Source organism: Rattus norvegicus, chromosome 20 (assembly GCF_036323735.1).
Source record: "Rattus norvegicus strain BN/NHsdMcwi chromosome 20, GRCr8, whole genome shotgun sequence".
Classification (NCBI taxonomy): domain Eukaryota; kingdom Metazoa; phylum Chordata; class Mammalia; order Rodentia; family Muridae; genus Rattus; species Rattus norvegicus.
Genome location: NC_086038.1, coordinates 12,586,596 through 12,610,691, shown reverse-complemented (window position 1 = coordinate 12,610,691; position 24,096 = coordinate 12,586,596). Strand labels below are relative to the sequence as shown.

General features: G+C 43.7%; 1 protein-coding gene and 1 non-coding gene across 2 annotated transcripts in view; both read right to left on the bottom strand.

Moving 5' to 3' along the window:
* Positions 1-2,104: 2,104 nt before the first annotated feature.
* The window catches only part of Slc5a4b (solute carrier family 5 (neutral amino acid transporters, system A), member 4b), a 49,595-nt gene continuing 27,603 nt past the window's right edge, over positions 2,105-24,096 (bottom strand). The window contains exons 8-15 of the mRNA XM_008772932.4: positions 22,496-22,716; positions 17,518-17,653; positions 15,370-15,477; positions 13,538-13,688; positions 8,836-9,004; positions 6,684-6,899; positions 5,660-5,762; positions 2,105-3,216 (exon numbers count right to left, since the gene is read on the bottom strand). Coding sequence (XP_008771154.1) covers positions 3,002-3,216; positions 5,660-5,762; positions 6,684-6,899; positions 8,836-9,004; positions 13,538-13,688; positions 15,370-15,477; positions 17,518-17,653; positions 22,496-22,716 — 1,319 coding nt within the window. The 3' untranslated portion in view covers positions 2,105-3,001. The remainder of the gene's footprint in view (positions 3,217-5,659; positions 5,763-6,683; positions 6,900-8,835; positions 9,005-13,537; positions 13,689-15,369; positions 15,478-17,517; positions 17,654-22,495; positions 22,717-24,096) is intronic.
* On the bottom strand, positions 2,521-2,719 carry LOC120099032 (U2 spliceosomal RNA). The gene has a single exon (XR_005497859.1). It is a non-coding gene; the product is annotated as a U2 spliceosomal RNA (small nuclear RNA).

Sequence of the window (24,096 nt, the reverse complement as noted above, 5' to 3'; positions counted from 1 at the left end):
AAAGACCACGATCAAGAACCAATCCTGACACTATTAATGATACTCCATACTCTGTTATGTTTGCACACAGGAGCCTGGCATCACTGTCCTCTGAGAGGCTCCACTCAGCCAATGAAAATAGATGCAGAGACCCACAGCCAAGCCAATTAGACAGAACTCAGGAAGTCTGTAAAGAGGTTGGGGGAAGGATTGAGGAACCTGAAGTAATAGGAACTCCAAAGACGTCTAACAGACTCAACTAACCCGGACCCTTGGGGGTTCCCAGAGACTGAACCACCAACCAAAGAGCATAGCTGGACCAAGGCCCCCTGCACATATGTAGCAGATATGCAGCTTATGGGTCCCCAACAACCGGAGTGGGGGGTGATCCCTGACTCTGTTGCTTGCCTGTGGATCCTGTTCCTTCCCCTAATCGGGCTGTCTTGGTGTTAGTGGGAGAGTGTGTGTCTAGCCCTGCAGTGACTTAGGTGCCAGGGTGGGTTGGTCCCCAGGAGGGATCTCCTCCTTCTCAGAGATGAAGGGGAGGGGCCAGGTGTGGGCATCCCAGAAGGACGGGGGTGGGGAGCGATACAATAGGGATATAAACTGAGTAAATGCATAAATTAATGGGGGAAAAAGGCCGTGATCAAAAGCAACTCGAGGGAAGTTTTATTCTAGTAACTTTGTCTTAGGTAGGGTTTCTTAAACAGTATCCACAAGTTATCGCGACTGAAGTAGGCAAGGGTTTATTTTCTCTTACAAGTCTCCAGTCACATTCAGGTGTTGAAGGAAGTCAGGGCAGGAATTCAAGGTCGGAACCTCGAGGCAAAGATTGAAGCCTAGACCACAGAGAAAAGATGGGTACCAGAACATTCCTCACGGTCTGGTCATTCTGCTTTCTTATACAACTCAGGACCACCAGCCCAGGAGTGGCATCATCCCCAACTCCTCCAGCCACGTGCCGAACTCGCCATATCAATCATCAATCAAGAGAAAGTACTTCACACTTGCCTACAGGCAATCTGATGGAGGAACTTCCTCTTCCCACATGACTCTAACCTGTGACAATCGACCCAACAAAACGGCAATCAAACCAACTGTGATGACCCTGAAGGTCTAGTCTGTGCCGTTGACCTGGGATTCTTCTCTTTTATCTATGCCTATAATGTGGAGAGTTGGCCTCTTCGTGGTGTCCCACAGTTTCTGCATGTGCCTTTCCTGCACGTGCCTGGGTGCGTGCGCGGGTGCGCAGGTACCCATGCGTGCGTGCGTGCGTGAGTGCATGCGTGCGTGGTTTTCTTTTGCTCGTTTATTTTGTTGCCATATTCTTTGCTTGTTTGGTCTAATTCCTCTGCTTTATCTTCAAGTCCTGATATCCTATCTTCAACTTGATCCATTCAGTTTGTAAAGTTTTCCCTTGAGTTTTCTAGTCGGGTTAAAGTGTACCTCCGTTTTCCCTGGGGTTCTCTTTAATATTTGTTTTCTCCTTACTGAATCCACATTTCAAGCCTTGGATTGTCTTTATTTTTCCCTCAGCTATATATTTGTATTTTCTTGGACGTCACTCAGTTGGGAGAGGGGAAGCTGCACTTAACAGACAACCATGAGCCAGGCTGGTGGGTGTGCTGATGGCGCTAGGGGTGGATGAGAGAGGGGCTCCTGTGTGTGTGTTTCAGGCATCCGTAGTCTTTTGCTTAGGTTTTAATGTTCTAGTACAGATCAATTACACAGTAATGGCAGAGACCATCTTTTTACCATATTGTAATATATGCAGCCCGATCCATTTGATCCCGTTAGCGTTAAATATTGAAACCCACACTAGGGATGAACCATGTGGTTTTTGCATTAAGGGAACTAGGCAGAATTGGAAAACTGATGACCAAACTGGGCCCATTTTCAGACTTTGTGAATGTAAGTGAGTCACATAACCTTTCTAGGACAGAGAGAGAGGGGAGGAGAGGGAAGGGAGAGGGAAAGGGAGGAGGGGGAGAAGGAGGAGGAGAGATAGATAGATAGATAGATAGATAGATAGATAGATAGATAGATAGAAAGAAAGAAAGAAAGAATATGAGGTGCAGGGTGCAGATTTCCATTAAAGACAAGGTCAAACTTTTAGTTCATTTATTGCTATCATATTTATAGTCCCTTTTCAGGGAGGCAGAATATACACAAGACAAACATACAAGTGCATCACAAATACTTGGAAATATAGATACAAAAGGAAGCTTGCTCCACAGAAACAATTGATGAGGAGAAACGTTATGTGCTTTGCAGCCCCTTGATGCTCATTCATTGGGATGCCACATAGTATCTAAGGAATACTGAGCTTCCATACATTGTACGTTTTGAAACACATGTTGATCAAAGGGCATACAATTTTGGATTAAAGAAAAGAATTTTGGGGCTGGAGAGATGGCTCAGCGGTTAAGAGCACTGACTGCTCTCCAGAGGTCCTGAGTTCAATTCCCAGCAACCACATGGTGGCTCACAACCATCTGTAATGGGATCTGATGCCCTCTTCTGCTGTGTCTGAAGACAGCTACAGTGTACTCATATACATTAAATAAATAATATTAAAAAAAGAGAATCCATGTAAATTACGGAGACTACCCTTTAAAATATCTGCTGTGTACCTGAAATTTACTAGGTGGGCGCATCTTGGATATTGCCGCCATAAACACACGAAGGATGACCAAATCAGATACTACACTTGATCTTAGCCAAAAGGCCGAGAAGCGATAGGATGACCAAATCAGATGATGAGTCTATGAAACTGATCACAACAGTCATTTCAAAGTGTGTACACATCAAATCACCATGGTGTACATCTTAAAAATATATACACTGCCATTTACATCTAAATAGAGCTGGGGAGAAAAAAGAGTTCTTAAACTAGTCACAGAGGCGTGACAAAATCGAGAAATCTAATTATACAACATTTCCAGTTGGCCATTTATCTTCGCCACACAACCAACTTTATAAAGGGAAACTCGAGAGAAGCACTCTCTGCTTCATTGAGGGTTCAGGCAAAGTAGGCGTGGACAAAGACAGCCACAGCCAGGAGGAGGATGGCGTTGATGTTCACTACATTTCTCCACAGGGGCTTCTCAGAGGTGTCTGAGAATTTCTGCCTCAGAGCTGCCTCCTCTTCTTCGGTCAGCTTGGGCCCCGTACTCTGCAAACCGCAGAATAAGCTGCACGCCCTCCGAAGACATCCACGGGATTGCTCGGCATCGTCTGAAGCAGGAAAAGGCATCGATGAGTTATCCCCAAAGACAGGAACTAGAAGTCACCGTTGCTGCCGTGTACATGGCTGTGAGCAATGTCATAACCACTTGCAAGGGTCGGGGGAATCCATGGGGAAATATGTTTAAATTGGACTATATGAAATAAAATATGTTGGGGTTGGGGATTTGGCTCAGTGGCAGAGCGCTTGCCTAGGAAGCGCAAGGCCCTGGGTTCAGTCCCCAGCTCCGAAAAAAAGAACCAAAGAAATAAAATATGTTTAAGTTGGACTATATAAAATAAAAATTCTGCATGTTAAGATTCCAATAAACAGGGTTGGAGAGATGGCTCAGTGGTTAAGAGCACTGACTGCTCTTCCAGAGGTCCTGAGTTCAATTCCCAGCAACCACATGGTGGCTCACAACCATCTGTAATGGAATTCGATGCTTTCTTCTGGTGCGTCTGAAGACAGCTATTGTGCACTTACATAGAATAAATCTTTAAAAAAAGATTCCAATGAACAAAATAAAAAGAAGCAAAGACTGGGGCGGGGGACGTTGACATATCACAATGAGGTTTTAAAAATAGAAGAAAAGAGCACCAACCACCTCATGTAAACATGCGAGAAGAAGGAAATAGTTAAAACAACAGTAACAGGTGGTTCATAGAAACACTCAGAAAAGAACGATTTGGAAAAAAAAAGAATTTGTATTCTATATCATTGTTTTTTGAAAGTATTATGTATGTATTTAATTTATTGTATTATTATATTTGTATAATATATTAATATATATTTATGATATCTATATGTAATAAGGAGCATATATATATCATATATACATAGATAGACATAGACACATACACACATACATATATATGTATATATATATATATATACACATTTATATATGTATATAAAATGTCTGTGTCTCTGACTCTTTTGCCTGCTTTTGGAACCCTTTTGCTCCCACTGGGACACCTTATCCAGACTGAATACAAGGGGACATGCCTAATCTTATTGTAACATGATATATCATGTTTGATTGACATCCCTGACCTTTTCTGAAGAAAAATGGATGAGGAATGGATGGGAAGGTAGGAGTGGACTAAGAGGAGGGAGGGAAAGCTACTATCATCAGGATGTAATATATGAGAGAAAAATAAAATAAAATATTATGTGCCAGTGTTGGGGGGATACCTAGGGAGCCCAACCCTCTCAGAGGAGAAGAGGGAGGGGAAGGAATCTGTGAGAGGGGAACAGGAAGGGGGCAGTGTTTGGGATGTAAATTAATCAATTAATAATTTTTTTTAGAAATTTTAATTAAAAAAAGAAAAGAACGATTTGAACTAAATTATTTTGAAATAGCAGTTCACATCCATGATTAGTAAACATTGAAAACCTTTTAATACTTGTGTCCGGAAGTTGGCATGCAAACAGAACCGCTAAATGTTGTTGCAAGGACATTTAATTCCCAAGTAGGGGACTGTGGGGAATGCCCTTACCCTTCAGTCAGACTTTTAAAAGTATGTACCAATGGTACCGTGGACCACACACAAAAGAGTTTTGTGCAAAGCTCTTCATGGTGGCTTTTGGAAAATTAAGACAAGTTTTTAAACAGTAATCTATGAAAATAATTAAAGATAAAGCAGAAATCTGTGAAATACAACAAAAGTATTGGGCGGGATGGTTATGACCTTTGTATTTAAAGAGACTGAAAATTAATGAAACACCCAACTGTCACCTAACCTAATGTAGAAATCATATTTAATAGACTAACCTCAAGTAATTTAAATAGAAGGGTATACTAAGGGGAAAGGTCATCAAAGGAGATAGAAGGATAAAAACAAAGAGAAACAAACCCAAAAATTAGTCCATTGATAACACATGGACTAGCTTGGTCTGGAGGAGAAGATGTATCAGGGAGAATAGTGATGAATAAGTGTGGAGAGGAGATTGTGTCAGACACTAAGGCATGACCAATCAAGACTGATGTGTTGAGCACAGTATGTAGAGATGGGTCCGTCTGTAACTGTTATTTTGGCAGCTGGCACTCATTTTCATGGATAGATGGTGGATGGATGGATGGATAGATGGATGGGTGGGTGGATGGATGGGTAGATGGGTGGGTGGGTGGGTGGATGGATGGGTGGGTGGATGAGTGGATGGATGGATGGGTGGATGGGTAGATGGGTAGGTGGATGGGTGGATGGATGGATGAGTAGATGGGTGGATGGATGGATAGATGGATGGACTGGAGATGAATAAGTGGATCTCTTATTGGATGATCAGAAGCCCTGGATGTTGAGGACATGTTTTAAATTTTTTAGTTGTATATACATACATGTAAATCTCAGGAGCTGAATTTAGTGGGATTTAAAAACAAACAAAAGCCACGAAAGGCCACATAGCCAAACATACACAGTGTTCTTACATTAAAGGTAAACCAGATTTTACCTTCTTCAAGAGCACCACCAACTTCTTCACGAGTTTCCTGTTCTGCATCTAAGTCAATCCGTTCCTCTGTGTTGTTCCAAAGACTCCAGCACAGGCGGTATAGCTAAACAGAGACAGCGTATAAGTTCATTAGTGATGGGAGGGTATCTATAGTGACCCAAGGATACCTCACTTAATGTATGGCTTTAAAAACACAACTGTGCCAGGACAGTGTAGGTTAAAAGGGAAGATCTACTAACTATCTCACCAAAACGCATCAAACATTTAAAATTATTTCTGTTTTTAATTCTAGTATTTGCTCACAACTCCAAGTAGTATTTTTAGACTCCTACTTCTGCCTTTGTGATAACAGAAAGGGCATAGATTCAGCTGTCCTACAGAGACCCTTGGCTGATTTTGCTACCCTATCACTTGTGTGAGTGATACATTGTGATTACTTTCATTCTGTCTAATAGTTACTCTTATTCTTTAAAGCATTTGAATGAAGTTGTCTTTTGGGATGCATCATCCTTAGATTGTATCTGTGTGCTGTTCTCTCCACCCCACCCCACCCCGAACATTACTGATATTCTTTTGGTCAATTTCAATATCATATGACAAAAATGAACACCGTATGTTCCATGTTCTCATCCCCGCTGCCATGTGCATTTCACCTCTGTTCATGCTGTGGACGATATTTGGTTGGCCCCTAAACTGGCCCAGCCCAGGTACCTCTTCTGCTCACTGGTATTTCCTGGTCTCTTAGGCAACGCCAGGTGCTGTCATTCTGGTATCCTGAAATGGCGGAGGTGGCATGGAGTTATCTCCCAGCCACATTAGGGAGATTGTGGACTCCCATTTCATTTCCTAATCTCACACATCTTCATTCTCTGCTGCTGGCATAGGCTGGGCACAAGGCCAGTGTTTGGTGGAATCTAGCTCTAGTCTAAGGTACAATGTTTCCATTGCGTAAGCCGGGATAGTAGCTAATGGTGTTAGGAAGAGATATTTTTAAGCAAGCATGGAGTCATCAGTTATTACTCACGTGGACATCAGGAATTGGCTCCGTTAGGAAGGAGACTCCCAGGATTACCAATATGGACACAAAGAAGAGAATAATGGCGAAATACATATAGTGAACTCCACAGATTATCCTGGGACAGTTACTGGGCTCCAGGCAGCTGCCCGTTCCGTATATAAACTCAGTGATCATACGAATAAGGCCTATCACGAGTCCGACCATTAGCCCCCAGAAGGCTCCCTGAAAGGAAAAAACAAAAAGAAAAACAGAAACCATTACCATCATCCTGCTTGCTGGCTCCCTTAAGGCAAAAGGAAAGTTGAGAATCTGTCTTTATTTGTGGGTTATTGCTGTCTTTGCTTCTCAGATACCAGAGCATTTAAAAACCTGTTTATTTGGGATTGGGGATTTAGCTCAGTGGTAGAGCGCTTGCCTAGCAAGCGCAAGGGCCTGGGTTCGGTCCCCAGCTTCGAAAAAAAAAAAAACCTGTTTATTTTGATTTATGTCTATGTGTACTTGCTTGTTTGTATGAGCACCGCATGCATGAAGTACCTGCAGAGGCCAGAAGAGGGAGCTAAAGTCCAAGAACCAACTTACAGGTGGTTGAGTGAGTGTGGGCACTGGAAACCAACCTCGGTTCTCCACAGGAGCAGCGAGTGCCTGTGCCCTCTGAGCCATCTCTCCAGGTATGCATTGTGCATTTCTTCCTACTTCATTTATTGTCCAACGCTATTTGGATACACTTATGGGTACGACCAGCTTATATTATGATGTTTGCATTATAGAGTGATTGAAATTACTTAATTTCTGTACTGGCTGCTTTTGTGTGTGTCACAAACTGGAGTTATCACGGAGAAAGGAGCCTCCCTTGAGGAAATGCCTCCATGAGACCCAGCTGTAAGGCATTTTCTCAACTAGTGATCAAGGGGGGAGGACCCAGCCCATTGTGGGTGGAGACATCCCTGGGCTGGTGGTCCTGGGTTCTATAAGAAAGCAAGCTGAGCAAGCCAGGGGGAGCAAGCCAGTAAGAAACATCCCTCCATGGCCTCTGCATCAGCTCTTACTTCCTGTTGAGTTCCAGTCCTGACTTCCTTTGGTGATGAACAGCAATGTGAAAGTGTAAGCTGAATAAACCTTCTCCCCAACTTGCTTCTCAGCCATGAGGTTGGTGCAGGAACAGAAATCCTGACTAAGACAATTTCCATATCTTAGATATCACATTTTGATTTTCTTATTTTTGTTTTTTCAATCTATAGATTTTGCCAAGTAAATAGAGCCGTGACTTTCACGATTTCCGGGGTTGCTAAGAGGCGTGCTTGACAGGTCAAAGCCTTTAGTTTTTTTTTCAGTGTTCTACGGTATTGGAAACACAAACTCTCAGTTCAGCTCTCTGGAACTAGCATGGCCCGGGCATCAGAAATATGAGCTTTAGACTGTGGAAGACTACGCCTGAATTTCAACGCCCTACTTAGTAAGGCAGAACAGACAACAGCTTCTCCATACCCGTTCCTTGCCGGAGGAGTATATGGAAGAGTTGATGGATTAAGATAATGGCCTACAGGGACCAATCGCGTACAGAGCAATAGGATTTAATGCATTTGAGTTAGTGCTAGTGTGCTTGATTTTTTTTTCCTTCTTGTAAACATTCTACATATCTTCTATTTCCACCCTCTCAGCACTCAAATGAGGGAGGCACACAGTTGTTTCTGTGTTATAGAGTTGGTTGATTTACTTGATGTCCATATTACCATGCCTGGACATTGGAGTCCCGTTTTGAAAATAAGTGTTTTTTTTTTTAATACCTTACAATGAGCGTACATAGCTTGTGAAACACGGTAAGAGTTTAACACGATTGTGCGTTCCATCCTCGATCACGCACTTCCGTGAGGACTACAAACTGTGGCTTACCCCAGGTGACGTCGAAATGGGCCTTAAGTGACAGATTTAGATGCGACAGAACGCATGACTTTTGGGATGGGATGCCACTGTGCTGCCCTGGTTGGTCTTGACTCAAGATCTAGACTCAAGATGTCTTCCTGAGGCAAGCTCTTGAATAATAGTCTGGAACCCTAGGCGTGGGCAACTGGGCTTACATAAAAGAACATCTGTTTCTATTCCGGGAGGAGTCCTAATGTTGGCCTCATTCCTGCTAAGGCTTCGCTTAAGTCTGCCCCACCTGTTCATTGACCCTCTTGCAGAAGATGGCAAGCAAGAACACAGCGCCAACAGGAGGCCCGATGTAACTAGAAAACGAGGAGATGTAGTGGAAGAGCTGTCCGTTCTGTGACGCCTGTATCAGCGGGACCCACAGGATGCTGATGACGATTAGGACGATGCCAAATACCCTGCCAGGGAAACACCACGGTTTAAAGATTAGACTAAAGCCTCTGGCCCAGCCCCACCATTCCCAACATCGCTCTTCCATTGGATTTCCAAGGAAAGTCAGGCTGTTCGACCTTGCACGGACCCATGCCATGCCTAAAGAATATCAGGTAGTAAAAAAAGTCAGTGAGGGCTGGAGAGATGGCTCAGAGGTTAAGAGCACTGACTGCTCTTCCAGAGGTCCTGAGTTCAATTCCCAGCAACCACATGGTGGCTCACAACCATCTGTAATGGGATCCCATGCCCTCTTCTGGTGTGTCTGAAGACAGTGACAGTGTATTCATATACATAAGGTAAATAAATAAATCTCTTTTAAAAGGTCAATGAGTAAACTTTTCAAAATTAGCTGTAACTTTTTAATTTATGAGATTAGCTATATATTCACGAAATCGATTCCAATTGTAGCAACTGACTAGTACTTCTCAAGGTACTCATACGTTAGAGACAAACATCAAACTACTTCTATCCACCGCTAATAATTTATGTGATAGATAAAGAAGATTTGCCTTTTTCCTTTTTCCCAGTTGGAGGGAAACTGAGTCAATCTTCAGAGATTAGGATGCAAATGTCAAACATCTCAGATGTCGTGTGGCATGGTAAGAAACGGGGGATGTACACTCCCCAACTCGAGTATTTCAGCAGCTGAAATGAATTCCTTAAAATACTGAAGCTAGGGGTTGGGGATTTAGCTCAGTGGTAGAGCACTTGCCTAGCAAGCACAAGGCCCTGGGTTCGGTCCCCAGCTCCGAAAAAAAAAAAAAATACTGAAGCTAAAAAGGCTTTAGAGGTAGCTGTGGTCCACAGGGGATGAGTCGCTATTCCAAACCCAGCGTCTTAAATGATTGTGAGCAAGCGATTTCCTAACTGGCGTGATCTCCTGAGCAAACGTGGTGGCGGTGGGGGTGTGTCACCAGGAGTCTTTCAAAGGACAGAGGGACAAGAGTTTCAGATGTATAAACTGCTCCAATCTCACAAGTATGGAGAAAACCACACCAGATGGTCTTCACACAATGCCTGAAGGACTGAAGATTTGATCACACATCCCTACCCTACACTCTTATCACTGGAAATCACTGGAAAGTAAGTCGCACCCTCTGCACCTCGCTCTGCCTCAGTGCCTCCTGTCACGTGTCCAGCACAATCAAATGTCCTGTTGTAGGTGACCGAGTCCACTTCACTCCTCACGGCTCCCTCACTAAGCTGGTGTTGTCTCTCACACACTCCACTGCGCTTAGGTGACTGCCTTGCTGACCAAAGTACCACATCCCAATCACTTACTCTGGTGCGAGCAGATGTCAAGCGGAAGACAGATGCACACAGGGGCCTGGGTGTGGGCACCCAGGAAATTGATCCTGGGTAATGAAATCCTAATTATCTATTAGTGGGTCACATGAAACTCACGGCAAGCAGGAGGATAGCAGCTAGTGGGATAGGAATATGACTTGAATATTAAATGAAAACATAGATTCATGAATGCTGATCTTACCAGGAGAATAGATTCCTTATTGCTTTTCCCAGAAAGCCAAGGGACTCCACACTACACCTACGTCAAACCACTTTAGGTCCCTCTATACATTGATACATCCTTTTTTATCGTGTTCTGAATTTATTCCCAGAACTTATGGCTGTGTGACAGAGGATGTAGTTGTTAATTACTTATTTTCCTCACAGAATCATACATCTGATTGAGAAATTAAAAAAAAATCTATGGCTGTTTTTTTCTCATGTCTTTGTTATGAGAGACTGTGGGCTTTAGACAACGTAGGTGGAAGACTCGTTAACTTAATCGCGGAAACGTTAACAGGGCTATGGGTTTATGGGGTCTCCCTTCTCCCCAGGGGTCGTTAGCCACTGGTCGGCCAGCCAAGGACAAAGGGAACGGAGGTAGAGCACAGGGTGAGTATCATGGATGGACCTGGAGGTGCTGCAGTGAGACAAACGTACTCTTTCCGGAGTTGGGCTCATAAGGGCTTGTAGGGGTAAGGGTGGAAAGAACTCATTGGTCATAATACAGTTCCCGATTACCATGTGGGAATTACCATGCAGGAATTACCATGCGGGACTTGGGTGCTGAGGTATGAAGCTCTCCACAAGTCATTCTTCACAGAAGGCCAGGCACCTATGCTCAGGGATGCTCTCCAAAGAAAGGCAGGCAGAGAGAGGGAAGTCCTGCTGAGGAAGGAGTCCTCCATTTTGCTGAGCCTTCTGGTCATGGTGGACTTAGCCCTTCATAGCAGGGTTCTCCAACCTGAGTTTTTACTGGAACTGTTCCAACCTGAGCGTCATGAAATCCAGGTCACCAAGAAACTCAGAGGTCTTATTTCTCATCTGTCCCTGTCTCTCTGTCTCTGTCTCTCTCACTTCATTTGTAAAGAGTCAAGATTTAGAACTAGGGACATTTTTGAGTTTGTATGCCAGGTGGTTAATGTGTTACAGTTATTGTTGCTATTTGCTGCAAAAGCATAACATTTTAGACATGCACTCTCTTCCCCTTGCAGCCAGTGTGAATGTAATCTTGATAAAGCTTTTTGTAAAAAAAGAATTATTTACTTCATGTATATGAGTACACTGTTGCTGTCTTCAGACACACCAGAAGAGGGCTTCAGATCCCATTACAGATGGTTGTGAGCCACCATGTGGTTGTGGGATTTGAATTCAGGACCTCTGGAAGAACAGTCAGTGCTCTTAACCGCTGAGCCATCTCTCCAGCCCTTGCTAAAGATCTTCTAACGCTGTTCTTAATAGATGCTGTACTTTAATTTGTCAGAGGGAGAGCGTCTCCATCTTGAAAGAACTGAGCACCGACCCCCAGGTTTCCTCAGTGTGCAATCTGGGAGATATCAGTCTCCTAATGGCTTCAGAACAAATTCACCTGCCAGCCCACCCAGATGGAGTGATCTGTTTTCACTATAGGAGACCCACATGGGTATATGGTATAAAGGAAAAATGATCCGCCTGTTTTTTTTTATCAGTTCACTCAGAGTTATTCTTGTCATTAATTTTTGCAAAAGTCATAATGTCTTTTCTTTCGAAATCACTCCCCATATTTCTTTTTAATTGGGACTACTGAATATTCTTTGATATTAATTAAAATGAAATGCACACACACACACACACACACACACACACACACTCACACACACACTGATATCCTTGATAGAATTACATGTTCATATAAGCTAACAGACAGAAACACTCCAGTCAGATTCCCATGAACAGTAAATTCTAATATAGTCCTATAATGAATATATATACATATATATATGTGTGTGTGTATGTATATGTATATGTGTATATGTATAGATACACAATGTATTTCTATATAAGTATAAATATATACTTATATAAGCACAAATACACACACATCTATATCTATATATACAGTGATTAAATGAATAAACCATCCCAGAAAAATGCAACGTTTCCTCATCATAGAAGAATTAGAAATCCACTGTGGTATTCTGGTTACCATATCGTAACCTGGGAAGGTTTGAATGGCTTGGTGCATTACTAATAGTAATTGTTAGCTATGGAAATGTGGAAGCCAAGAAAAGGTTTGGGTTTCCTAGTAATTTCTATTTCTTGACAAAAATTATGGTTATAGGAGTGTTCAACTTTTTTTTAAAAAAGGATTTATTTATTTTATGTATATGAGTGCTCTATCTGCATATACACCTGCATACCAGAGGAGGCCATCAGATCATATTGTAGATGGTTGTGACCCAACATGTGGTTGCTGGGAATTGAACTCAGGACCTTGGGAATAGCAGCCAGTGCCCTTAACTGCTGACCCATCTCTCTAGCCCTGAGCATTCAGTTTTTCCATGGGGATTTGTTTCCTGTTCTCCCTCTACGTTTTTCACTTTAAATTTTAAAACATTATACAAAATGGCAGCTAGATTTTGTCTAAAAATTAAATGAAGAACAGAACACCACATTGGCTGCTATCTCTTCTTCCCTTCCATCTACTCCCCTCAAGGCCCCCAGCCTGCCCAGGGCCTCCTAACTCTCCAAGCAGCCTCTTGGACTTTGTATCTTCTTGAGGATCTGTCTCTGTCTAACATGGCTCAACCTCGAGTGAACGCAGTTGTTAGACTTCTCTGTATAATGTGGACAAGGTAGTTGATCGTTTCCGTACAGTACACATAGAAACTGTTACAGGAAAGTCATTCAGCTGTCAGACTTAGAGTGTGAGGTACATCCCATTAAACACAGAGTTTTGTGAAGTGACGATGTAGGGATAACGAGAAGGGGAAGGGATGGACAGTAATCAGACAGTGGGAGTCTGAAAAGCTAAACTATATACGTTTAAAACTATGGCTATAATATTTGGGTCTGTGAAGAGAAAGGTTGAGTTGAACATCTCCTAATGACTCTTCCCCCATGGTTGAACTACATTTTTAGTTTTCCCTGAATCCAAAGAGCAGGGCTCTACAGTTCCTGTCTATAGCCACCCTTCCTCAGAGTGAGTTCTAGGCAGAGACAGGTTCCCTCACCGTCCGGCTACCATGAGCTCTCTCTCCGATGCCTTCTTCCTTATCTTGGTGTAGAGGTCCATGGTGAAGAGGGTGCTGGCGCTGTTGAAGATGGAGGTCAGGGAGCTCATGAGAGAAGCCAACATGACCGACAGCATCAGGCCTCGCAGTCCTGGGGTGAGAGGGAGCAAGCTCTGGTTAAGGTGGATGTCATGGCTTATGAACATCTACATCAAAGAATCGTTCAAGGGTAAAACACTCTTACAGAGTTGTTAGCTAAAGCCACGGTTGACGTGTGTCACTGCTGAGTTTTTCTTGGAGATCCAGTCAGTTAAAGCACACAAAATATTTAGAACGCTGTTGAAACACAGTAAAGCTTCAATGTGGGTTGGATACTGTGATTATTCATGAAAAGTAAATAAGTAAATCATTACAGAATATAACAAGGTTTAATCAAATTCATCATATTTGAATGCGGTACTGAAATCCTTGTCTTTTGATCTGAGAGTTTAATTTTAATTTTTTATTTATTGTATGTATATGAGTACACTGTCACTGTCTTCAGACACACCAGAAGAGGGCATCGGATCCCATTACAGATGGTTGTGAGTCACCATGTGGTTGCCGGGATTTGAACTCAGGACCTCTGGAAGAGCAGTCAGAGCTCTTAACTGTTGAGCCCATCTCTCTAGCCCAAGAGTTTAATTTTAAAAATACAGGGGTTGGGGATTTAGTTCAGTGGTAGAGCGCTTGCCTAGGAAGCACAAGGCCCTGGGTTCGGTCCCCATCTCCGAAAAAAAGAACCAAAAAATAAAAAAATTAAAAAATACAAAGTTATCACGTGGATGGTTGGCTTCTGTGGCTTAAAATTAGCTTTAAGAGGCATAATTACCTGCATTTATAGTGCAAACATTTTCTGAGGTTCTTCCTCAGGGTCAACTTAGTATTAGCTTGAGAGTTAAGTATCACTTAAAGGTCACGTTCTGGGAACTACTTTGCAAGAGAAGGAAGAACCCAGAACCATCTTTCTTTGGAGGCGAAACTCTTGACTTTGTGATGACTTTGAGAATTGGAGACTTAGAGTCCTGACAGACGATACTGCGGAGAAAACCTTTATGGGCAAAGCTGATCGTTTTGAATCATTGCGAGAGCTTCACAGTTCTGCTCATAACCCCTGTTGGTGATAGCTCCAGGCCTCCCAGTACAGGGTAAGTTGAGAATGGAGTTTGTGGGTCCCTTAATTTTGAATAAGCTCATGGAAATCAAGGAGGAGAGATGGCACAGAAGTGTCAACCGAGACCCCCCAGGCCACTTAGACTTTTCAGCTCTGTACTTGCTCAGGGTACGGCCCGCACAGCGATGATCACTTTCTGAATTTCCAATAATCAGGGCTTCATATATGAAGCTTATGATCTGGGCTGTAACACTACAGTGAGTTCCACGGGCGATCATGCATACTTTACTGGTTAAAAAGCCAACGAACCTCGCGAGGAATGGTATGTACTTATGTACGAAGCAGGCAGACTGTGATATTATCCTAAAACCAAGGTACAAGTTAACTTCTAGCCTTCTGGGTTTCCGCATTTTGCAGCATTACAACTTCCTCTTTGGCTAACACGTCATTTCAATGTTGACTGAGCCGGAAGACAGCATTCACGCTAAGTGGTATTCTCCTAACGGAAATTAGCTCCTCCCTACAATCTCCAGACCTAGCCAGCATGTGATTGGTAGACTGTGATTGGTTCTCAAGAATTATCTGATGAGTAGGACTGAATCAACGGAAGAGAGTCTTCCCCCAGTAGATCCCTCATGGCCCGTGGAGCCCTCGAAATGTGCTATGGGTGTTTACCAACCATCAGGCATCAGCTCCAGCACCAGGGTGGGGTAGGCATAGTTAGTGCAGCCGACGGCCGTGCCACACTGTTTCACGCACTCAGAAGGTACGACACAGGCCACCTTATCTGAGGGGAGACACAGTTCATTGAGCAGGACTCAACTAGGTACAATCTGCAGATGGGGGACAGAGGGAAGACACAAGATCACAGATGGGAGGATCTATATTTGCCTAGAAATTGGATGCTGAACTTTGAACTTGATACACTTCTGCCTAGTTGGGAAAACACAGTGACCATTGTGTGATGGGGCTGACGATAGAAATGTGTCTTCCGTTCCTCAGAAACGATTGGCTGTGTCTCTTCTACCTTTCCTAATTGAGAAAAAGTAATTTCTCAAGGAAAAAAAGTCAGCAGTAGCTATCCTCATCTGACTCTGAAATTAGTTTTCCCCAAACATTGACAAATGATTCAGTTTTGAAGTTCTCTGAGAGACCAAGGTGTGAGTGTGTACCTCCAAGACTTTCTGGGTCAGAGATGTTGCCCCACCCAATCATAAAAGGTCAATGTAGTGGTTTGAATACGCTTGGCCCAGAAGTGGCATTATTAGGAGGTGCAGACTTGTTGGAGTGTTTGTGGCCTTGATGGAGTAGGTGTGGCCTTCTCGGAGAAAGTGTGTCACTGTGGGGGTGGGCTTTGAGACCCTCCTAGTTGCCTGAAAGACAGTTGCCTTTGGAACAGGTGTAAAATTCTCAGCTCCTCCTGCACCATGTCTGCCTGGATGCTGCCATATTTCCTGTCTTGATGATAATGGACTGAACCTCTGAACCTGTAAGCCAGCCCAATTAAATGTTGTCCTTCATAAGAGTTGTCTTGGTCATGGTGTCTCTCCACAGCAATGGGAACCCTAACTAAGACAGAATTTGGTACCAGAGACTGGGACATTGCTGACCATGCTTTTGTTTGGAGTAATGTGGATTTTGGATTTGGAAAGCAATGGAATGGGCCATCCTGGTGAAATATGGGAGGCACTCATTGGTGCTGAGGGTAATTTGAACTCTGGAGATTGTTCTTATGATGTTTTGGTAAAGCTTCTTTCCTTAGTGTGCCTTGTAGGGGAGGAATCGTCCCTCAAGAAGTGTTAGAAGCTTTGACTTTGGCTAGGAAGAGGGCTTCAAAGGCCACTTCTACAGTAACACACTTCCTCCAGCAAGGCCACACCCACTCTAAAGGCCACGCCCACTCTAAAGGCCACGCCCACCTCTAAAAGGCCACGCCCACTCCGACAAGGCCACACCTCCTAACAGTGCCACTCCCTGGGCCACCACAGTCAGCTATCACATCCTTGCTCAGTTCCACCTCATCACCAAGGGAACTTCTGGACTATCTTACATCAAATCCACTCACAGGGACAGTATGCACATTTTCAGAAGTCTGCAGGGAGACTGGTAGCATGTATGAAAGTGATGAGGAAGAGTGCCAAATCTGCTGAATGTTCCCCTTCTGACCCTTTTCTCAGAAGTGCCTCCCTCTGTTGGGGATGGGTTCTAATGCTTTGAATTAATCAGGCCCCCAAAAATCGTGATTCTGTGTACCCAAATGCTGAAGGTCCTTGTCCTCAGTTGGTTTTTGATCGATCAATAAAGAGCCAATGGCCAATGGTTGGGCAGGAAGACTGAGGCAGGACCTTTAGATTTGCGTGGGCTAGGAACTGGGAAAAAGAAGTGGAGGGAGATCGCCATGACTCGGGGAGGAGGATGGGACATGAGAGCTACAGGAGAGAAAGCCAACCAGTCATGTGAGAATTCGAGTAAGTGGCCACTTCCCTGATGAGGCCTGGGGTAGCATGGAAAGGTTCAGAGTCTCAGGAGTACCAGAGGGGAGCGTTTGCTAGCAGGGGAAGGTTTAGGAGTGCCTAATCTTTGAGCTAGTCAGGGCATGTCAAAAATTAACTGGTGTGTGTGTGTGTGTGTGTGTGTGTGTGTGTGTGTGTCTTTCATTCTCAAATCCAGAGGGCTCTGGCAGGTGGTGGCCGGGAGCAGGAAGTGGTCTAGCTAAAATTACCACGATATCCCTCCATCTCTCCTTCTAACCTATGAAGGTTTTTCTTATCTTAAAAACCACAGACATCAAATATAGAAAAAGAGGATTCATATATCCACGGCTTGCCTGTGTACAGAATACGGCTGATCATCCCCGGCATCACCATGAGGAACATAGGCAGCAGCTTCAGGTAGCCACACATGATGCAGGCAGCCTTCACGTGGGACATGTTCTTGCCACATAAGCAGCGCTGTACCATGACCTGCCAGGGAAACACAGCATTATTAGTGCAAGGATCTGCTATGACTTTAAAGAGGGCGAGGATACATTTTTAAGGCTTAAGATTACATAGAATAAGAAATTATATGGTCAGGGCTGAAGATGCGGGTCAGCAGTGAAAAGCTCTTGATATTGTGTGTGCAGAGGGCCAGGGTTCGGCTCCCAGCAGCCATAGACATCTATAATTCTAGTACTGGAAGAATTAATACCCTCTTTTGACCTCCAGATCATGCGATACTTATCTGAAGACAGAACACTCATATGCACAGAATAAAATTAAATTAAAACATTTTGAAAAGGCGTGGTTAGTGGAAACCAATGGGCTTTAAAGCAGCATCAGGATTTGCACTACTATTTAATTTGCACTGCTGAACCCCTGTACGTCTCCTGTTTCTCATCTCTAAAGTAGAAATACCTCTCATAGGGCTTTCCAGTCGTTTTATAATGAATGCATTCATGGCCCTTGGCACATGGGAAGTAGTAAACATTATCCATTATTAAAACATATTTTCGGGGCTGGGGATTTAGCTCAGTGGTAGAGCGCTTACCTAGGAAGCGCAAGGCCCTGGGTTCGGTCCCCAGCTCCGAAAAAAAGAACCAAAAAAATAAAAAAATAAAAAAAAACATATTTTCAACGTTTTCAGTCTCGTATGAAGTACACATGACCCTTGTACATAGACTGTATACATCGGCTCTTACTGAAACATGGTTCTCACACCCTAGATTGCAGCCCGGTAAGGCAGCATGCTCCCCAAGCCACTTCAGATGCTGCCGCAAGCTGTGTGTGTTCTTGTCTCGAACGTTGTACATACACATATCCCCAACACCTTCCTTGTAATTATCAGGTAGCTGACTTGTAGGCGGTCAGGCCAGTTTCCTTGGAAACGCCATAATTAGGAAGCCAATGAAAATAGAACGTCGAGACGTTTCTGGAATTCTTCAGACCACTCTGAAAACTCATCTGGGCTAGGAATCGAAAGTGATAGAATTGGTGTGGTCCTGAGGAGAGGGATTTGATCGAGACATTCTGTTTAGGGCCAAGTGTTCCAAGGAATCTCACTCTTGCTCATTGTCTGGCTGCGGCCTCCGAATTCCCATCCGTTTCAGGAGGAAGCTTCTGAGGGTGGCTGTGAGAGACACTGGTCTAGGAGTATAGCAGAATGTTGTCAGGAGTCCTTATATTGCATTTGGTTTTTACCCTAGGTCCCTGGATTGCCTGGTCTTGTTTTTTGGCCACCGAACTATGGTCGGCTGTGGGTTCCATCTCGCCGCTTGGGCCTTAAATCAGATCTTGCGTGGCTACTTTCACAAGCTTTGTTCTGCCATTGATTGCATCAGTATATTTCGCGGGCGGGTGACCATCGTAGATCAAACGGTTTGCAGCTAGGCTGGCGTTTACCTTTCTCCTCTGGTATTGTGAAGCATACCTTACAGTACCATGAGTTTGTAGGGGTGAAGGCTCTGGTTAGGTGCGGCAAGGACCTTCCTAATGAATTTCAGGGGACCAATCACTGAGCGAGGAGTGGGCGGGACTTCCTGGTTGGAAGGGGGAAGAGAGGAGGAGAAGAGATGGAGAGGGGAGAAGGAAGATGGAGGAAGAGAAGGATGACCCAGATCCGTGTGGCTTTAAATAGCCACAGGTAGCTATGAATATCTTATAAGGGATGGATAATTATGTGACAATATTTCTTATCTAGGTGGGCAGTTTCTATCAATATCAATTGGCTCTGAGTTTATTGTGTGGGGTGAGAGATTATTGATATAAATCTGATTGATAACTTCTAAGACTCTAGAGTTTTGATTTTTGGCGGGGTACAGGGATTTATGACAGCTAATGCGAGATGGGCAGTCATTACACGGGGCTGGCGTGGCAGTGACCTGCTAAGGGAACTTGTCAGTCGTGTGAAGACATTTCGAGAGCTCTGGGCCAGAGAGTCTGGTTGACTGAGATAAGAACACCCCGCTGGTGCCATGTGGCCCAGTGGTGCCGGTTCTAGCATGGTATTCTGCTTTAAAAATATTTCTCGCTACAGTTAGGTACCTGCCTACCACCTCTGTTCAATGAGCTGTGTAGGTGCCGTCATCAGCCATAGGCTCTTACTGTCACTTTGTGTAGAACCACCAGTAACCTTGGCCCTAGCCTGGGTTGTTATGGGTTCCCATAAAGACCATTCCTGTGGGATGATGTCACAGGTGAGGCAGGTACAGGATAGAAGGAAGCCTGTCATTGGACGAGAAGGAAAGATGGGGGGGGGGAAGTGTGGAGGAAGAGGAGGAGACTGGAATGGAAAGGAGGAAGAGGCAGGAGGGAGAGGGGGAGAAGCCATGGCAGGACAATATGGCAGGTGACGTTAAGATTCCACTCTGTGTATTTAATGTTCTTAAGGGATGGATGGTACTGGGCTTTGTATGTTTAGGTGGGCAATTATATCTTATCAATTGGGTCAAAGGTTATTGTGTTGTGTGTTCTTTCATGTGTAGATTTAAGTGTAATGGAGTGTGGGGTGGCTGGTCTGGGCCACCACAGAGTTGGGATGTGTATTTCTGGCATGGAAACCTGCCTTGGGAACTAGATAGGTAGAGAGATTGCTGCCAGGCTCAGAGAGAGGCCTTTGGCAGTATGATATGGGATGGAGCGAAACGGGTGAGAGGTTTTGCTGACTGAGAATTAAGAGATCCAGCAGATATTTTGGGGCACTGTGGTGACAGACCTAGCGGGGATAAAAGACAACCTTACTTTTCTTTTATTTATTATATTTTTACAACAACACAGTCCTAGTTTGCTCTTATTATTTCCTGTTTGAGGTGTAAGATGTGAGCTCTCTCTCGACTTGCCAGCTTGCTACTCTATATGCCGGCTTGCTGCCATGCTCCCCCGCTGTGACGGCAAAGGACTTCTTACTCCTCTGGAACCATAAATCCAAGTAAGCCCTTCCTTCTAGAAGCTGTCTTAGGCATGGTGATCACAGCAGGAGAACAGTACAGGGTTAGATGAGAGACATGGAAAAACAGTGCAGAGGAATGTTTTGGAGGGCAAGAGAAAAGGAGCAAGAGTTACATAAAGGAAAGAGATAAAACGTAAAGGAGAAAAGATTTTGAGTCAAAGAAGTTCCATCTAAACTCAATAAACGTAAGAAAGGGAACAGCCACGAAGTAAAAATAAGAGTATTTCTAAAATACAATGTTGCAAACTCATGATCCCACCCCAAAGTAGAACATGATAGGAAAAAAAAGAAACAAGCAGGACTACAAACAAAAATTAAACTACAGAGAAAAAAAATCCCAGCAATAAAATTGTATGAATTGAATTAGATGAATATATGAAGAGTGGAAAATCTTTTAAAATTACAATAAAGTTAAAATACTGATATGAGTGCAGGACAATGAGAGGAGAAGGGAGAGAGGGAGAAGGGACGGGAGGGGGAGAAGGGGAGGGAGATGGAGAGGGAGAGGATATGAGTCTTCAATAGTCAAAAGAAACAGTGGAGAAGAAAAGCATTCTGGAGCACACAGGAAGGCATGATCAGGAAAACTATATACCAGTTTGCCTTTTCTATGGTTTACAATGTTGCAGAATCTAGAGCTGTATACATGGGCTGGACTGAGGCCCGCTGCACATGTGTGGCAGATGTGCAGCTTGGTCTTCATGGGGGTCTCCCAACAACTGGAGCAGGGGCTGTCCCTGACTCTAATTCAGTTGTCTTGTCTGTTCTTGGGTGGGAGCTAACTCACTCTCACCATCAAAGTGTGCCTTTCATTCCCGGTGCCCCTGGGCTCCTTGTAACACCCACTGTTTTGGGTTCTTAGAAGCTTGTAAGACATCGCAGAGTGAAGTCTTGCTATTTTGTTTACAGAGACAGGATAGAAGTGGAACAAACGGGGCTGGGGATTTAGCTCAGTGGTAGAGCGCTTACCTAGGAAGCGCAAGGCCCTGGGTTCGGTCCCCAGCTCCGAAAAAAAGAACCAAAAAAAAAAAAAAAAAAAAAAAGAAGTGGAACAAACGTCCTACTCTGATATATGATTGATGCCATCCATGGCTCTGTTAAAAAAAATACTGTGAGGGTCTTCCACCAATCTACAGATGTTTTGATACATAATGAGTAGTGATTGCCAAGAAACTTTAAGGTAAATGTAAGAATTGTTAATAGAAAAGGATAAAGCTAGAGAAAACCACACCCTGCACACGTGCACAAGCCCGTGCACGTGCACGTGCACACACTCATGCACATGCACATGTGCACACACAAATGCACATATGCACACACACATATGTACACGCATGTACACGCACACACACGAGAGCATATATAGAGCAAAAATGTGCATGTGCATAACAAATAATTACTTTCATATAATGACAAACCCTGTAGACTGAATGCTCTAAAATTGTGATCAAGATCTGTAGAAAGGTCGGGACAACCGAAGATCGGGAACTGAAGAAGGGAAGCTTAATTCTCAATTAAGAGAAAAGCACTAAAAGTAGAAAGGCGAAAGAGAGAAATAGAAGCCTTTGCGTCTATTTCTACTGCCATCAAAAATTACATCAATGCTGACATATCACAGACTATACCAAACGCAGTGGTTTTAGAGACTAGAAATGGAGTTCAAAAAAACTTAAATGAAAGAACTGAATGTGTCTCTGAGGGGGAAAAACATGATGTAGTGAAGAGAGACCAAAACAACTGTTTTCTAAAGACAAGACATAGAAAAGCATCTGACGCTTTAAATATTGTCAACGTGTACAAAATAGAAGCAGTTGATGCTTTTGCATGAAACGATAAAAATAAAAATAAACACAGTCACACATGCCGGTGCCCATGCTCACCTGGTCTGCACACCAGTACCAGATAGCTAAAATGGTCATTCCAAATATCAGTCCAGGCCACGGGATGTCTCCATTGATAGGATCTCGGAAGATGTGGAAGGAGTCGGGCTGAGGGGTGTAGCACTTGGGGCTGATGGTCAGGTTATCCCCCTCCACCACAGAGGGGATGGCATTCATGTACTTCTCTGTAAAGCTCTCGTAGCCTCCGACTTCAGCAAATGCTGCAAAGGCATCAGACACAGTGTGTGAGTATTTCAAACACCTCATGCTCACAAGAACTCCTGCAGGGAAGGTACTCTAGTGCTTCCTATTAGCATGGCCATGTCTGGCTTCAGTACTTTCCCCAACGGTCTGTGCAGGCAAAGAATTGTTTAACATTGTTTCTCTTTTAGAAGAAAGACACCCACACACCCTCCCCAGCCCTGTGGAAGGTACCATTGAGTTGAGCAAATGGTCTGTGCCTTGGGTTCATCCGTGATAGAATATTGGCCATTTAGAAGCAATGGAACTTTGCTATGGTTTTACAGTTTCTCAGTCAATTACATTTTTATTCACCCCCCTTACACACGCACATTCATATACTCATACACAGTCCTCACACACACACTCATTCATATTCATATACATGCACATATACACACAGACATACACATGCACATACACACATGCATGTGCACACACACTCATACATACACTCATATCATACCCACTCATACATACTCACACACATGAAGACACACACAGACACACACAGACACACACACATACTTACATGCATTCAGACTCATGTACACACATATGCACACACACATACATACATGCATGCAGACACATGTGCACACACATGCACACACATGCACACACACACTCATACATACTTGCATGTAGACACATGTGCACACATACATGCACACACACTCAGACATACACTCATACACACACTCATATATACTCACACACATACACATACACACACACGCACACATACTCACAACCATGACAGCTGAAACCAGAAAAAAGTATCTTTCTATCCTTTATGCCTGCATTCTGTACTTCCTATCACCGATGTCACCTGTTTCTCTATCACTTTTCTATATGTTACACAAGTCAGCTTGGAGAGGAGTTTGAGCCAGACCAGCTGAGTTGAACTAGCCAGCCAGAGTTCAGAAAGAGCTAGGAAGGGTGAGTTTACTCAGCAGTAATCCTTCAAGACAACAAGTACATCGGGTGGATAAAAGTTGATTTTACATTCCTCCCAACTTGCCTTTTGGTCATGACATTCTATTGCAGCGATAGAAACCCTAACTACACAGGAGATAAGGACTTGGAAGAGGTGTATAACAAAGTAGGTGGGATTTGAGTCGAACCATTCTCAGTGTCTTCTTGTCTTCCTGCTTTGTGAGCTCAAAGATTCTGCTTTAGCACCACGCCTACTTGGCTGCCATGTTATTTTCTACCGAGATGGTCTTGAATTCCTATGCCTCTTAAACTGCAAGCCCCAAATAAAGCCTTCATTCTAAAAGCTGCCTACCACGTGTTTAGTTGTAGCAAGGGAAGTTTCTGTGACAGGCCCGATCATGGTGTTTTGTTGTTGTTGTTTG